Source organism: Narcine bancroftii, chromosome 6, assembly GCF_036971445.1.
Source record: "Narcine bancroftii isolate sNarBan1 chromosome 6, sNarBan1.hap1, whole genome shotgun sequence".
Classification (NCBI taxonomy): Eukaryota; Metazoa; Chordata; class Chondrichthyes; order Torpediniformes; family Narcinidae; genus Narcine; species Narcine bancroftii.
Genome location: NC_091474.1, coordinates 35,494,935 through 35,509,893, shown reverse-complemented (window position 1 = coordinate 35,509,893; position 14,959 = coordinate 35,494,935). Strand labels below are relative to the sequence as shown.

Sequence of the window (14,959 nt, the reverse complement as noted above, 5' to 3'; positions counted from 1 at the left end):
TTCAAATTATCTTCCAATTTCCAGGTTGACATAATACATTTTTTTGCTACGGCTAGGGCTATCTTGACAAATCTTTTTTGTGCATCTTCCAAGTCAATTCCAAATTCTTTATTTTTTATGTTACTTAGGAGAAAGATCTCTGGATTCTTTGGTATATTGTTTTCTGTTATTTTATTTAATATCTGATTGAGATCTTCCCAAAATTTTTCTACTCTCTCACATGTCCAGATTGCATGAATTGTTGTTCCCCTTTCTTTTTTACATCGAAAACATCTATCAGATACTGTTGGGTCCCATTTATTTAACTTTTGCGGTGTAATGTATAGTCTGTGTAACCAATTATATTGTATCATACGCAGCCTCGTATTTATTGTATTTCTCATCGTTCCAGAACATAATTTCTCCCATGTTTCCTTTTTTATCTTTATATTTAAATCTTGTTCCCATTTTTGTTTAGTTTTACCATTTGTTTCCTCATTCTCCTTTTCTTGCAGTTTGATATACATATTTGTTATAAATCTTTTGATTAACATTGTATCTGTAATCACATATTCAAGGTTACTTCCCTCTGGTAAACTCAAATTGCTTCCTAATTTATCTTTCAAGTAGGATCTCAGTTGGTAATATGCCAGCGCTGTATCTCCAGTTATATTGTACTTATCTCTCATTTGTTCCAAGGATAAGAATCTACTTCCTGAAAAACAATTTTCTATTCTTTTAATCCCTTTTTTTTTCCCATTTTCTAAAGGAAAGGTTGTCTATTGTAAAAGGGAGTAGCTTATTTTGCGTCAATATTAGTTTTGGTATTTGATAATTTATTTTATTTCTTTCTACATGAATCTTCTTCCATATATTGAGGAGATGGTGTAATACTGGAGAAGTTCTATGTTGTACCAATTTTTCGTCCCATTTATATAATATGTGTTCAGGTATCTTTTCCCCTATTTTATCTAATTCTAGTCTCGTCCAGTCTGGTTTTTCCCTTGTTTGATAAAAATCTGATAGGTACCTTAATTGTGCGGCTCTATAATAATTTTTGAAGTTTGGCAATTGTAAGCCTCCTTGTTTATACCATTCTGTTAATTTATCTAGTGCTATCCTCGGTTTCCCCCCTCTCCATAAAAATCTCCTTATTATTTTCTTTAACTCTTTGAAGAATTTTTCTGTCAGTTGTATTGGCAATGCCTGAAATAAGTATAGTATCCTTGGAAAAATGTTCATTTTAATACAGTTTATCCTTCCTATCAGTGTTAGTGGTAGCTCTTTCCAATGCTCTAAATCGTCCTGTAATTTTTTCATTAGTGGATTGTAATTGAGTTTATATAATTGGCCTAGATTTTTGTTTATTTGCACACCTAGGTATCTTAGTGCCTGCATTTGCCATCTGAATGGGGATTCCTCCTTAAATTTTGAGAAATCCGCGTTATTCATAGGCATTGCTTCACTTTTATTTACGTTTATCTTGTATCCCGACACTTCTCCATATTCCTTCAATTTCTTATATAGTTCTTTTATTGATAGTTCTGGTTCTGTTAAGTACACTATCACATCATCCGCAAATAGACTGATTTTATATTCCCTGTCTTTTATTTTTATTCCTTTTATATTATTATCTATTCTTATCGATTCTGCTAGTGGTTCTATAGCTAGCGCAAACAATAATGGTGATAGTGGGCATCCCTGCCGCGTTGACCTGCTTAAGTTAAATTGCTTTGATACATGTCCATTTACTGTCACTTTCGCTAACGGTCCCTCATATAATGCTTTAATCCAATTAATATACTTCTCCGGTAAACTGAATTTTTGCAATACTTTGAACAAGTAATTCCATTCTACTCTGTCGAAGGCCTTCTCTGCGTCTAAAGCAACTGCTACTGCCGGTGCTTTATTTCCTTCTACTGCATGAATTAAGTTAATAAATTTACAAATATTGTCTGTTGTGCGTCTTTTTTTGATAAATCCAGTTTGGTCTAAATTTACCATTTTCGGTACCTGTTCTGCTAATCTGTTTGCTAATAGTTTAGCTATTATCTTATAATCTGTGTTTAGCAGAGATATTGGTCTATATGACGCTGGTGAGAGTGGATCTTTCCCTTGTTTTAGTATCACTGTAATTATTGCTGTTTTACATGAATCTGGTAAGTTTTGTGTCTCATCAATCTGGTTGATTACATCCAGGAGGGGCGGTATTATTAGATCTTTAAATGTTTTGTAGAATTCTATTGGGAGTCCATCCTCTCCTGGTGTCTTATTATTTGGTAATTTTTTTATTATCTCTTGTATTTCTACTGTTCCAAATGGTTCTGTTAATTTATTTTGTTCCTCTATTTGTAGTTTTGGTAGTTCAATTTTAGTCAAAAATTCATCTATTTTCCCTTCTTTCCCTTCGTTTTCGGTTCGGTATAATTGTTCATAGAATTCTCTGAAGTTTTCCTTAATTTCTTTTGGATTATATGTAATTTGTTTGTCTTTTTTCCTTGTTGCCAATACCATTTTCTTAGTTTGCTCTGTCTTAAGCTGCCATGCTAAGATTTTGTGTGTTTTTTCACCTAGTTCATAATATTTCTGTTTTGTCTTCATTATATTCTTCTCCACCTTATATGTTTGTAATGTTTCATATTTTATTTTTTTATCCGCCAATTCTCTTCTTTTGGTTGTATCTTCCTTTATTGCTAATTTTTTTTCTATGTTTATTATTTCCCTTTCCAACTGCTCTGTTTCCTGATTATAGTCCTTCTTCATCTTGGTTGCATAACTTATTATTTGCCCTCTAATGAATGCTTTCATTGCGTCCCATAGTATAAACTTATCTTCCACTGATTCCGTATTTACTTCAAAGTACATTTTTAATTGTTTTTCAATAAATTCTCTAAAATCCTGTCTTTTAAGTAGCATGGGGTTTAATCTCCATCTATACATTCTTGGAGGGATGTCCTCTCGCTCTATTGCCAATAACAGGGGTGAGTGGTCCGATAATAGTCTAGCTTTATATTCCGTTTTCCTAACTCTCCCTTGAATGTGGGCTGATAACAGGAATAGGTCTATCCTTGAGTATGTTTTATGTCTAGTCGAGTAGTATGAGTATTCCTTTTCTTTTGGGTTTTGTTTCCTCCATATGTCCACAAGTTTCATTTCTTGCATTGATTTAATTATAAATTTGGTTACTTTGTTCTTCCTGTTAATTTTTTTCCCCGTTTTATCCATATTTGGATCCAAATTCAGATTGAAATCCCCTCCTATTAGTATGTTCCCTTGCGTATTAGCTACCTTCAAAAAGATATCTTGCATAAACTTTTGATCTTCTTCGTTAGGTGAATATATATTAAGTAGATTCCAAAGCTCCGAATATATCTGACATTTTATCATAACATATCTCCCTGCTGGATCTATTATTTCCTCTTCTATTTTAAATGGCACATTTTTGCTAATTAATATAGCCACTCCTCTTGCTTTTGAATTATACGATGCTGCTGTTACATGTCGTACCCAATCTCTCTTTAATTTCTTGTGCTCCAATTCAGTTAAGTGTGTTTCTTGGACAAATGCTATATCTATTTTTTCCTTTTTCAGTAAATTTAGTAGTTTCTTCCTTTTAATTTGGTTATGTATTCCATTAATATTTAGAGTCATATAGTTCAGCGTAGCCATTTTATATTTTGTTTATCTTCTCTTTCCGTTTTTCCATCATTACCTTTCCTCCTTTTCCATTTCTGTTTTCTTATTTTCAACTCTTTATAAGACAACATTCCTACAACATCCAACATTTTCCTTATTCTCCTATTTCTATCTTCTTTATCCCCAATCTCCCCTTCCCCTCCTGAGTTGTCCTTTATCCCTTGTCGGACAACCACATCTCCCCTCTCCATTTGGATTTGCGAATCCACTCGCAAGCGTCAACTGATTTTGCAGTGACCGCTCTTTTCCCCCACCCAGCCCCCCCCAGAAAAGATTTCACTTTTTATATGTCACAAAGGTCACTCTTTTAATTCCCTCCTTATTCTCTCTATTCCATTACCTTCCCTTATTAATTCTTGTCTATACTATCTATGTTTTCCTCTAATTACAGATACTTTCACGTCTGCCCATTGTCTCTATTCACTCTTATACCTCTTTACCCGCATACATATCAATCGTGGTCATTTTTACCCTCATTACCCGTCTTCATCCCTCAGTCTATTTTTGTCTTTACCCACATACATATCAATCGTGATCATTTTTGCTCTCATTACCCGTCTTCATCCCTCAGTCTATTTTTGTAATTGTTCTGCAAATTTTCGTGCTTCTTCTGGATCCGAGAACAGTCTGTTTTGTTGTCCTGGAATAAATATTTTCAATACCGCAGGATGCTTCAGTGTAAATTTATATCCTTTCTTCCATAAAATCGCTTTTGCTGTATTGAACTCTTTTCTCTTCTTTAGGAGTTCAAAGCTTATATCTGGATAAATGAAGATTTTTTGCCCTTTATACTCCAGTGGTTTGTTGCCCTCTCTTACTTTTTCCATTGTCTTCTCCAGTACCTTTTCTCTTGTAGTATATCTTAGGAATTTTACTACAATAGATCTTGGTTTTTGTTGTGGTTGTGGTTTAGGGGCCAATGCTCTATGTGCCCTTTCTATTTCCATTTCTTGCTGTAGTTCTGGACATCCTAGGGCCTTAGGGATCCATTCTTTTATAAACTCCCTCATATTCTTGCCTTCTTCATCTTCCTTAAGGCCCACTATCTTTATGTTATTTCTTCTGTTATAATTTTCCATTATATCTATTTTTTGGGCTAGTAATTCTTGTGTCTCTTTAGTTTTTTTATTAGATTCCTCCAATTTCTTTTTTAAGTCTTCTACCTCCATTTCTGCTGCTATTGCCCGTTCTTCCATCTTGTCCATTTTTTTCCCCATTTCTGTTAAGGTCATATCCATTTTATTTATTTTCTTTTCTGTGTTGTTTATTCTTCTTCTTAAATCATTGAATTCCTGTGTTTGCCATTCTTTAAATGACTCCATGTATCCTCTAACAAGAGCAAGTATATCCTTTACCTTGCCTTTCCCTTTATCTATTTCACTGTATTCTTCCTCTTCTTCTTCCTCTGGGTTGGCCATCTGTTGTTTCTTTGATGCCCTTTCCTCCTCTTCTTTCTTGTTTCCATTGTCTTCTGTGGTCTCTTCTTGCTGCAGGTGTTCTGCAGCTGTCGTTGCCGGCTGTGGAGATCGACTCCCCAGCTGGTCCCCCCTCCCGTCGGTGTGTTTTTTTTCATGCGCGGTTGCACACTTTTACTCGGCTCTGTGAGCCATTGTTGTAGTTCTTTTTCTACCGACCTGAGGTAGTGGGGTCCTCTCTCCACAGCGGGCCTCTTCGGACAGGTAAGGCCTTCACCTTTTTCCTCTGTTGTCTTCTCTTCCTCTCTTCTTTCCGTTGATTTTGATTTTTCTCCTTTTGTCTCCATCTTCTTTCCACCTTTATACTCACTTTTCTTTAACTTGTATTTCTGTGCCTTTGTATTTTCTCTTGTTTTTCCCGACTTTTCTGGAGAGGGCTGGAGTTCACCGTCCGGCCACTACTCCATCACGTGACTCCTCCCCCCAAAAGCATTCTTCACAACCCTATCTACCTATGACACCACTTTCAGGGAATTATGTATCTGTATTCCCAGATCCCTTTGCTCCTCTGCACTCCTCTGTGCCCTACTATTTACTATGTACAGGTACACAATCCTTTATCAATAACACTTGGGGGACAGTGTGTCCTGAATTTTGGAAAGCCAGATTTAAACCCACCCAAATTGTGTTGCGTATCTACCTCCACCCCCTTCCAGTCGCGCTGCCTGTCCCCCCCTCACCCGCCAAACTCACACTGCCAGTGTCCCCCACTCTCGCCCGCCCGACTCACGCTGCCAGTCTCCTGCCCGCCCGACTCGCGCTGTTGGTCTCCCCCCACCCTTGCTCGCCTGACTCGCACTGCTGGACTCCCCCTCGTCTGCCTGACTCATGCTGCCGGTCTCCCCCCCTTGTCCATCCGACTCGCGCTGCCTGTCCCCCACCCTCACCCACCTGATTTGCACTGCCGGTCTCCCCCCTCTCACCCGCCCAACTCATGCTGCTGGTCTCTCCCCCTTGCCCTCACAACTCACGCTGCCTGTCTCCCACCCTCACCCACCTGATTTGCACTGCCGGTCTCCCCCCTCTCACCCGCCCAACTCATGCTGCTGGTCTCTCCCCCTTGCCCTCACAACTCACACTGCCAGTCTCCCACCCACCCGACTCACGCTGCTGGCCTCTTGCCCGCCCGACTCGCGCTGCCGTCTCTCTCGCCATTTGCTGGATTTTGGAGCTTTCTGGGTCTTAGATGTCTGGATAAAGAATTATGTACCTGTATGTCCTAGTTTTGTTTGTCCTTCCAAAATGCAACACCTCACACTTGTTTGCATTAAATTCCATCTGCCATTTTCCAGCCCATTTTTCCAGTTGGTCCAGATCCCTCTGTAAGTCTTTCTCACTGTCCACACGCCTCCAATCTTTGTGTCATCAGCAAACTTGCTGACCCAATTCATCCAGATCAGTGGTTCTCAACCTTTTTCTTTCCACTCACATCCCACTTTAAGTAATCCCTATGCCATAAATGCTCTGTGATTAGTAAGGGATTGCTTAAGGTGGTGTGTGAGTGGGAAAGGAAGGTTGAGAATCACTGATCTTAACCCAATTGTTACTGAAATATTTTGCTTGAGAAAATTTGTCATTGGCCCATTTCCTTTGGAGTTAAGAAACTGTGCTCATAGCGAGTCAATTAGGTACAATTCAAATAGTGGGTTTCAAACTTTTTCTTTCCACCCGCATACCACCTTAAGCAATCCCTTACTAATCACAGAGCACCTATGGCATAGGGAATATTTAAAGTGGCATGTGAGGAGTCACACTTGTGATAAGAGGTTTAAAAGCACAGTGGCAGGACAGATCCTCTGGTTGATAAGTAAAATACTTATCTACCTGCTTGGACATCCCGCACTGCATTAACTCCATCCATTCACTGATTTTCTCCTGAGGAAGAATATTATCACCCAGAGGGTGGTTGGAATCTGGAACCCACTGCCTGAGGAAGGCAGAGAATGCATTTAAAGAGCATATGTATGAGGAACTGAATTGCCAAGTTATAGAAGGCAATGGACTAGATGCTAGTTAATGACAAAGAAAATCATCATCTAAGACCCACATCCATCCGGGCTACCTCATATATCGATTAGCATGAAGGCATTCACTCAAAATATACTATCACAATGGCTGTCGTGTTAAAGTGTGTTCAACACCATCAATTCAAGTTAAATTCTTCATCAAAATTACTGCAGCAGAGAGAACTCACTAAATACTTGAAATATTGGGAGCCTCCATGGGCATTAATGTCAAAAATGCACAATTGTACAGAGAGAAATGGATATTTTTTCAGTCTGACGGTAAACACAAACATCCTGCAAATGGCCGAAGAGAAGGTTAGCTAAGGTTAGAATGGTGTGAGAACTCCTATATACCAGAAGGTGTCAATGACAAAACAGACCAAAAGCTCCTTGCATCATCATCAATGAGGAAAATGGTTCACCATTATTACAAACTTTGTGCCTGGAGTCTAGTCTTAGTAACTTTCAAAACACAGGAACTTTATTTCTGAATGACAGGTCGAAGCCAACATTTTCATTTAAGTTTGAAACCTACTGATATCTCTTTCAATGGATACACAAGAGATTGCAGATGGAGTTAAAATCTGGAGTAGGTTAAGCAGCATCTGTGGAGGCAAGGAAACCTAATCCAGATTCAGGACCTCAACTTGAAACATCAATTGTCACTTTACCTCCACAGATGTTGTTTGACCTGCTGAATTCCTCCAGCAGTCTGTTTTTCACATCAATTCCAATAGTTTTGGATATTGTTTTCACTTTAAACTTTTAACAGTTGCAATTACTCCTATTTCAAATTATAATTTCTACTGGTATGACTCACCATACGCTGTCACCAGATTCTATCCCACATTCACCAATTACTTGATCAATTATTAAGTTGCTGTTTGTGTCATGAGCAGAGTTAAAGTTCGTGACCACACGTGCTGGAATTCCTAAACATCTCAAAACTAAAGAGATCAAATTTGAGAATGATTACTTCAACATAATATCATTGAATAACAATATAGAAAGATCAACCACCACACCATAATATTTGATTATTTTGACTTTCACTCCAATAGTATTATCCTGGTGTACATTACAGATCATTTAGCATCATTGAAGTACCCGGAACTAGTATACGCCTGATATTGTCTGTTCTTGGAAGCTAAGCTATCTCCTGTTGGTTGTGAGATAATTCTTTGTCACAAGTTCAGGAGAATTCCCAAGATATCTTACAGAAATCTTTGACATCAGTCAATATGCATTAATTCAATAATGCCAACCCTGATTTGGAACCTCCACAAAGACAGACACAAGGTTTTGTTTAATTCACAGTTACACTGTATGGAAATAGGTCCTTCAGCTCACCAAAACCATACCAACCAGCAACCACCCATTTCTACCAATCCCATATGATTAACTCCGCATTCCCATCTTTTCTCTTCAGTCACTCCCATCTATATGGACAATATGCAGTGGTCAATTAATCCACGAACCCACATATCTTTGTGATGTGAGATGAAACTGGAGCACTCCAGAGAATCCCAAATATTGACAGAGAGAATGTACAAGCTCCATACACGGACAGCATGCATCTCACTGGAGTTGTGAAGTGACACGACGACAATGAGTTACTTTACTGGCCCAAAATTCCTCCGCCATTTCTATATTGCACATTAAAAATTCCACTAACTCTGTTTGTAATTGACTCATTTTTTTCTTGTTAATTTCTTTAGTTTTTTTTTTCTCTCTCATTAATAGGAGCTTGTGTGATTATTGCCATGCTTCTTACCAGACACATTCTACTTGGGGAGAAGCAAGACCAAAATCCATACCTGTGCAGGCTACTGCTGCAAACACCCAACACTGCCCATAGCGAACTGGCTGACAGCCTCCTTTATGCCACCGATGAAGGATTGGGACACTTCCATTCCATGCCCAAGGTAAAACACCTCCATCATATGGTTCATTCCATCTGCCAGCAAGTATCCCTTTGTCATCAGCACAATTCACCTGAAAAAAAGGATCGATAGTGGATCTGTCGTTTTGAATGTGTGTCAGATTTTTCAGATTCAAATTTATTGACATCTCCTACAAACCTAAGATTCTTTTCCCGGGGTGAGGCAGAACTACCACTTATTGGTAGTTCAAAAAACTGTACATAATGTACACAAATAAAGAAATGTGTACAAACTGACTGTGCAATACAGAGAGAAAAATAATCAAGAAGTGAAAAAATAAGTCCTTAAATGAGTCCCTATTGAGTTTATCATTGAGGAGCCTGATGGTGGAGGGGGAGCAGCTGTTCCTGAACCTGGTGGTGAGAGTCTTGTGGTGCCTGTACCTCTTTCCTGATGGTAGCAGCAAGAACAGAGCACGTGCTGGGTGGTGTGGATCCTTGATGATTTCTGCTGCTCTCCGAAGGCAGCGTTCCCTGTAGATGTTCTCGATGGTGGGCAAGGCTCTGTGACGTCCACTACCTTTTGCAGGGCTTTGCGCTCAGGAGCATCGATGTCCCCCTAGCAGATCGTGATGCATCCAGTCAGCACACTTTCAATGTCATAGCAGACTCCTGAGGACGTAAAGGTGCTGACATGCTTCCTTCACAATGCTATTAGTGTGTTTGGTCCAAGAAAGATTTTCTATGATGGTCCCGATAACTTAGCTCACCCTCTCCACTTCTATCCCCCAATGATCACTGGATCATGCACCTCTGGTTTTCCTGTCTTGAAGTCAACAGTCAGCTCCAAGGTTTTGGTGATGTGATCATTTTTATTGCTTTTCAGCTTGTTATTAAACATTTATTGTAAAAACACCAGGCTCTGAACACGTAGAACATCTCCTGCTCATTAAAAGATATGAGGCTTTTGGCCATAATTTGTGAGGACATCATTATTTTAAAGACCACAGAGGCAACTGTAACAAATGTAGCAAATATAAGGCAGGTTGATGTAATAAAGCCAAGCCTTGATCGAAGAAATAGCAAGCTTTCTCACATCAGAAACATGACAAAAATAAAATCATAAAAAATGAACAAAGAAATGAGAATGAAGATGTGATCATGAGAAAAATTGAGTTCATGGCAGAAAGATTAGCAATGAAAACCAAATACTCCTCTTTCAAATAATTCATTCAGAGCCATTTGGGAGTTCTGTTATCTGCTAGAAAGCAAGAACATAAGAAGTAAAAAGAAGGAGAGGTAGGCCACGGCTCTGCTAATCAGCAAGACCATGGTTGATCATTTTGGTATAATTTTGTGCCTAACAGCCAGTGGAGGCAACATCTTCACCTGTCCTACTAATTCCTGGGAGGATTTTGCATGAATTAATGAAATCATCTGTCATTGTTCTAAACTAAAGAGGGCAGCCCAAATTTGCTTAATCTCCATTCATGGATCAAACATTCCATCTCTAAAATCAATCTGGTGAAATTTCATCGCAACATGGTGTTTCGTTTCACAAGTGCATTTGCACGTTTGAAGCACTCACACAGTATTGCCACCTGAAATGTGCTTGTAGTTGAGCAGTCAAATACAGAAAGATATTCAATAATTAATTGAGCAATAACAATAACATTAAGGATATCAGTAAGATTGAAAGAGAGCAAAGAAGATTTACGAGGATGTTGCCAGGACTTCAGCATTTGTGTTAAAGGGAAAGATTAAAAAGGTTAGGACTTTATTCCTTGGAGCAAAGAAGAATAAGGGGAGATTTGATAGAGATTTACAAGATTATGTGTTATAGAGAGAATGGATGTGAGTAGGCTTTTTCCACTTAGATTTGGCAAAATAAATATGAAGGTCATAGGTTTAAGCTGAAAGGGAAAAGGTTTAGGGGGAACATTAAGGGTAAGTTCTTCACTCAGAGTGATGGGAGTGTGGAATAAGCTGCCATCTGATGTGGGGAATGCAGGTTTGATCTTAAGTTTTCAGAATAAATTGAATATATACATGGATGGGAGAAGTCTGGTGGGTTATGGAAAGGGAGCAGGTCAATGGGACTAGTGGAATAATGGTCAGCACCGACTAGAAGGGCCAAATAGTCTGTTTTTATGGTGTAGCATTCTATGGAAGAGAATATGATATAGATTCATCTTTGACATGTTCCTTGAGGAGATCATGTACTATTTTGCATTACAGTTTTTTGAAAAGAAATAAGTTGTGCTGTCATTTTAGTGCTAAAAGATTATTACCTTTGAACAAAGAATACTCCTAATCCATCCAATCTTGTCCTCCTTAATACTAAAGTTTGTGATGTGAACACAAGAAAAGAACCACTCAGTAATAGCAAGATCTAGAATGTTCCCATTTTCACCATTACAGTCTGTCAGGTTTTTTAGTTTGGTTTTCCAATTTATCTACTTGCATTGGAGCTACATGGGGTGGGAATGGGAATTGATAAGGTAAAGGAAAAACAAGAATGTAGAAATTAAAAAAAAGAAAGGCAATGAGAATTTTTTTAAAAAGCAAAAGAAAGAAAAAGAGCAGAAGGAAGAGAGAGAAAAAGAGTAAGAGATACATGTAGAGAGAATGATTTTTATATAAGGCAGCAACGCTGTTACAATGCCAGTGAAGGAGGCTCAAATCCAATGCAGTCTGTACATTCTCCCCGTGTCTGCATGGGTTTCCTCTGGGGGCTCCTGTTTTCTCCCAACGTTTAAAAATATCCCCCTGGGGTTGTAGGCCAATTTGGTGTAATTGGGCCGAAAGGGCCTGTTACCACGCTGTATGTCTAAATTTAAAATGTTTAAAAAAAAGAAGAGAGGAAGGAGCAGAGATAAGAAAGAAATAGAATCAACAATATTTGAATCGGATGCCAGAATACGGCAGACCTAGTTATGGGTGACACCTCAACTTGGTACTGGTGTGCTTTAAAAGAAAAAATGAATGATGTCCAGTGAGCTCTCAAAGCTGTTATTTTAAAAGGTGATTTAGATCACAACGTTCCACTCTCAATATGATGGCTGTAATCTGGATGAGAGAGTTGGAGAGTCAGGAAATGAAAGAACACATGACTTAACCGAAGAATAACGTTCTGGAGCCATCACAATGTATCAATACATTTGTGCTTTCTAACATTATCTATGATATTTCAGTGCTCACCATGGCTGTCACAACTCTGCTAATATAAACAGGATCATTTCTGCGTTCATAGTCTTTTGATGGATTTTTCTTACATTTGTTACTTTGGTCCAATACCTGAAGACAGATATCCACAACTTTTTCTTCAAACTGAAATGGAGAAAAAAAAACATTTGGATAATTCAGTGAATACTAAAGTTTTTGTAAAATTATCACAGAAGCAAATATACAAATAGCGGTTAACCTCAGATATAGGTTGACATCTAGTTCTTGAGTCATTGTGAAGCTGAAAGGATTCTTTTTTTTACCAGTGCAGAACGAACATAGCCATTGACTGATTTACTTCCCTCTTCCATGCCAATCCCTCCCACCTGCTCCCATCATATTTTCTAACAAAACCAATTGATCACCAATCCTTCTACAGACCTCCGTTGTAACCGTGGATAATTGCTCTCCATTCCCTCTCTCAGACAGCACGTCTTGTCCCCAGTATAATACAATGCTCATTGTCCTGGCTTGTCACTGAAGGCCAATGACGATGGGCTCTGACTTAAAATAATAACTCCCACTCTTTGAGTACATCAGCACCTCCATTCTATCAGACTCTCTCAGTGCAACTTTCATACTTACCTCAGCATTGGTTTAAAAATCTAAATGATAAATCTTTGCAAAATAAATTTAAATTGAGGGTTATTGATTTCTGAACTTTTGCTCCAAAATCTTACATTAATTGAAGGGAGAATTAGAAATCAATTGGGTATGGGAAAAAGATCCACGAGGATTTGTTCGTAACAATTTCTGCTCAGATGAATGACTGTTCCCATCAATGAGAGCAGAGTACTCTGCTTTGCGTTGCTCTCCAGATTATTTACTTAGTCTGTATGTTTCTCTGTGAAGGATATAATGAAGGAATTAAATCACTTTCTCTCAGTCAGCAATTTCTAACATCCCTTATCAATGCACGCTTCTGCTTTAGTAACTATTGCCATCAGATCAGGTGTTGCAATTTGAAACAGGCACTCACTTAACAAGCTCTCACTCCACAGTGAATAATTTGTGTACAAGCCATATGCAAGTGAATAGCAATGAGAAATTATGTCACTATTGATTGGAGAGGGTAAGATCAGAATGGAAACATTAGTAACCAAATTGTCAATGTTTGTTCTAAGCTCAAGTCCCACAGGAAGACATTAACATTGCTTCTAAAAATGACATTAGAGATGAAATTGCAAATACTAGAGTTATTTGTAGTCAAAAGGATTAATGGACTCTGTGATGTTTCATTTATTGTAATAAAGAAACTTGGGTTCTTTTAAAGCAACTATTCTTTATTAGCTATGGAACTAATGCCTGCTTTCTGTGCTGTATAGAAATGTAAGCTCACAGCAAAACACTGATGAATACGACAGAATTTTTAACTCTAGGACACAATATGAATTTTTACATTTACTCTCAGTGCATGTATCTTCACAGTGGAACGATGGGAAAGGAGTTCACAGTTGTGCCAGAATTTGAAATGCAAATATTCTAAGATAAATTTCACGACGACAGCAAAGCAGTTTATTAATGTTCTATCAGTTGGAGAAACCTGGATGCTGCAGATTGGAATCAATCATTCAAAAATAAAGTAATTTACATTTGTTGTAAATGTGATAAAATATTTCCATAGAAGTGTGAAAATATGAAATTGACATGGTACTAAACACAAAGACAAGTGAGGAAATGAATGATCAAATAGATAGATTTAAAATTGTGTATTTAAGAATGACAGACAGTTGATGTAGAGGACTGGGAAAGATTGAAAGAGTTTTGGGTCTAAGTGATTAAAAGTTTTTGAACTTGAATCATCAGTGGGCAAATTGCCAAAGTAAGTCAAGCGAATAACAGCGATGAATGAATCGTGCAAATTCAAATGGGGCAAAGGATTTACTTGGTAAGTAGAGGGCAACAGTAAATTGATTGAAGATTCCACATACTTGTCCAAAATACCAATGGCGACTTTCAATCTGGTGACAACTACCATTAAAGATGATTCCATCTTCATTCATCACATATTCCTGGCGCTGCTCCTCATTGTCCAGAAATACTTCATCCTCTGACAGGGTAAAGCAGAGCTTTAATAACTAAGCAATCCTTTTCAAGGTGGATATGTGCATTAGAAAGGCTAGCATGAAATTTCCTCAGTCTCCTATAAGGCAACTGAGGTTTCAAAAAGAGAAATGAAAAGATTATTAATTATGATCACCAAATTGCATGCAAATCTGTAGACCTGTGTTTAGCTTTTAACATAAGCACCAAGAATCAAATATTTAGCTCAGGCCACACATCCCAGCACCATGCCATTACAGTGACCCAGGTTCAAATCCAGTTCTGTCTGGATGGAATTTGTGCGTTCTCTTCGTGACTTGTGTCGGTTTCTTCTGTTTGGTCCAGTCTCCTCCCACCCTCCAGAAATGTATGGGGCATCTAGGTTAATTGATGTATTTGACCAGCACAGGGCTCGTGGGCCAAGATGGACTGCAACCATGCTATATTGCTAAAAAAATCTTTTCAGCCAATGTCCAAAGAATCAAAGTAGGGTGCACATCATGAAAAAGATTGAAATGTGCTGCCCTTTTTAGTACAGTCTGCTCCACAGACTGACCATGACCAAGTTGGGCTTTCAATCTCTGACCAGGTAATTAAAACTGTAAACAATTATGAGGTAGAGATAGGGTAGACAATAATAACATCTCCCCTCA

General features: G+C 38.2%; 1 protein-coding gene across 1 annotated transcript in view; it reads right to left on the bottom strand.

The window, feature by feature from the left end:
• LOC138735941 (protein-glutamine gamma-glutamyltransferase 2-like) overlaps window positions 1-14,959 on the bottom strand; it is a 44,463-nt gene that overhangs the window by 15,853 nt on the left and 13,651 nt on the right. Inside the window, exons 4-7 of the mRNA XM_069884627.1 lie at window positions 14,195-14,313; window positions 12,240-12,368; window positions 8,974-9,151; window positions 7,977-8,103 (exon numbers count right to left, since the gene is read on the bottom strand). Of these exons, the coding sequence (XP_069740728.1) occupies window positions 7,977-8,103; window positions 8,974-9,151; window positions 12,240-12,368; window positions 14,195-14,313 (553 nt within the window). The remainder of the gene's footprint in view (window positions 1-7,976; window positions 8,104-8,973; window positions 9,152-12,239; window positions 12,369-14,194; window positions 14,314-14,959) is intronic.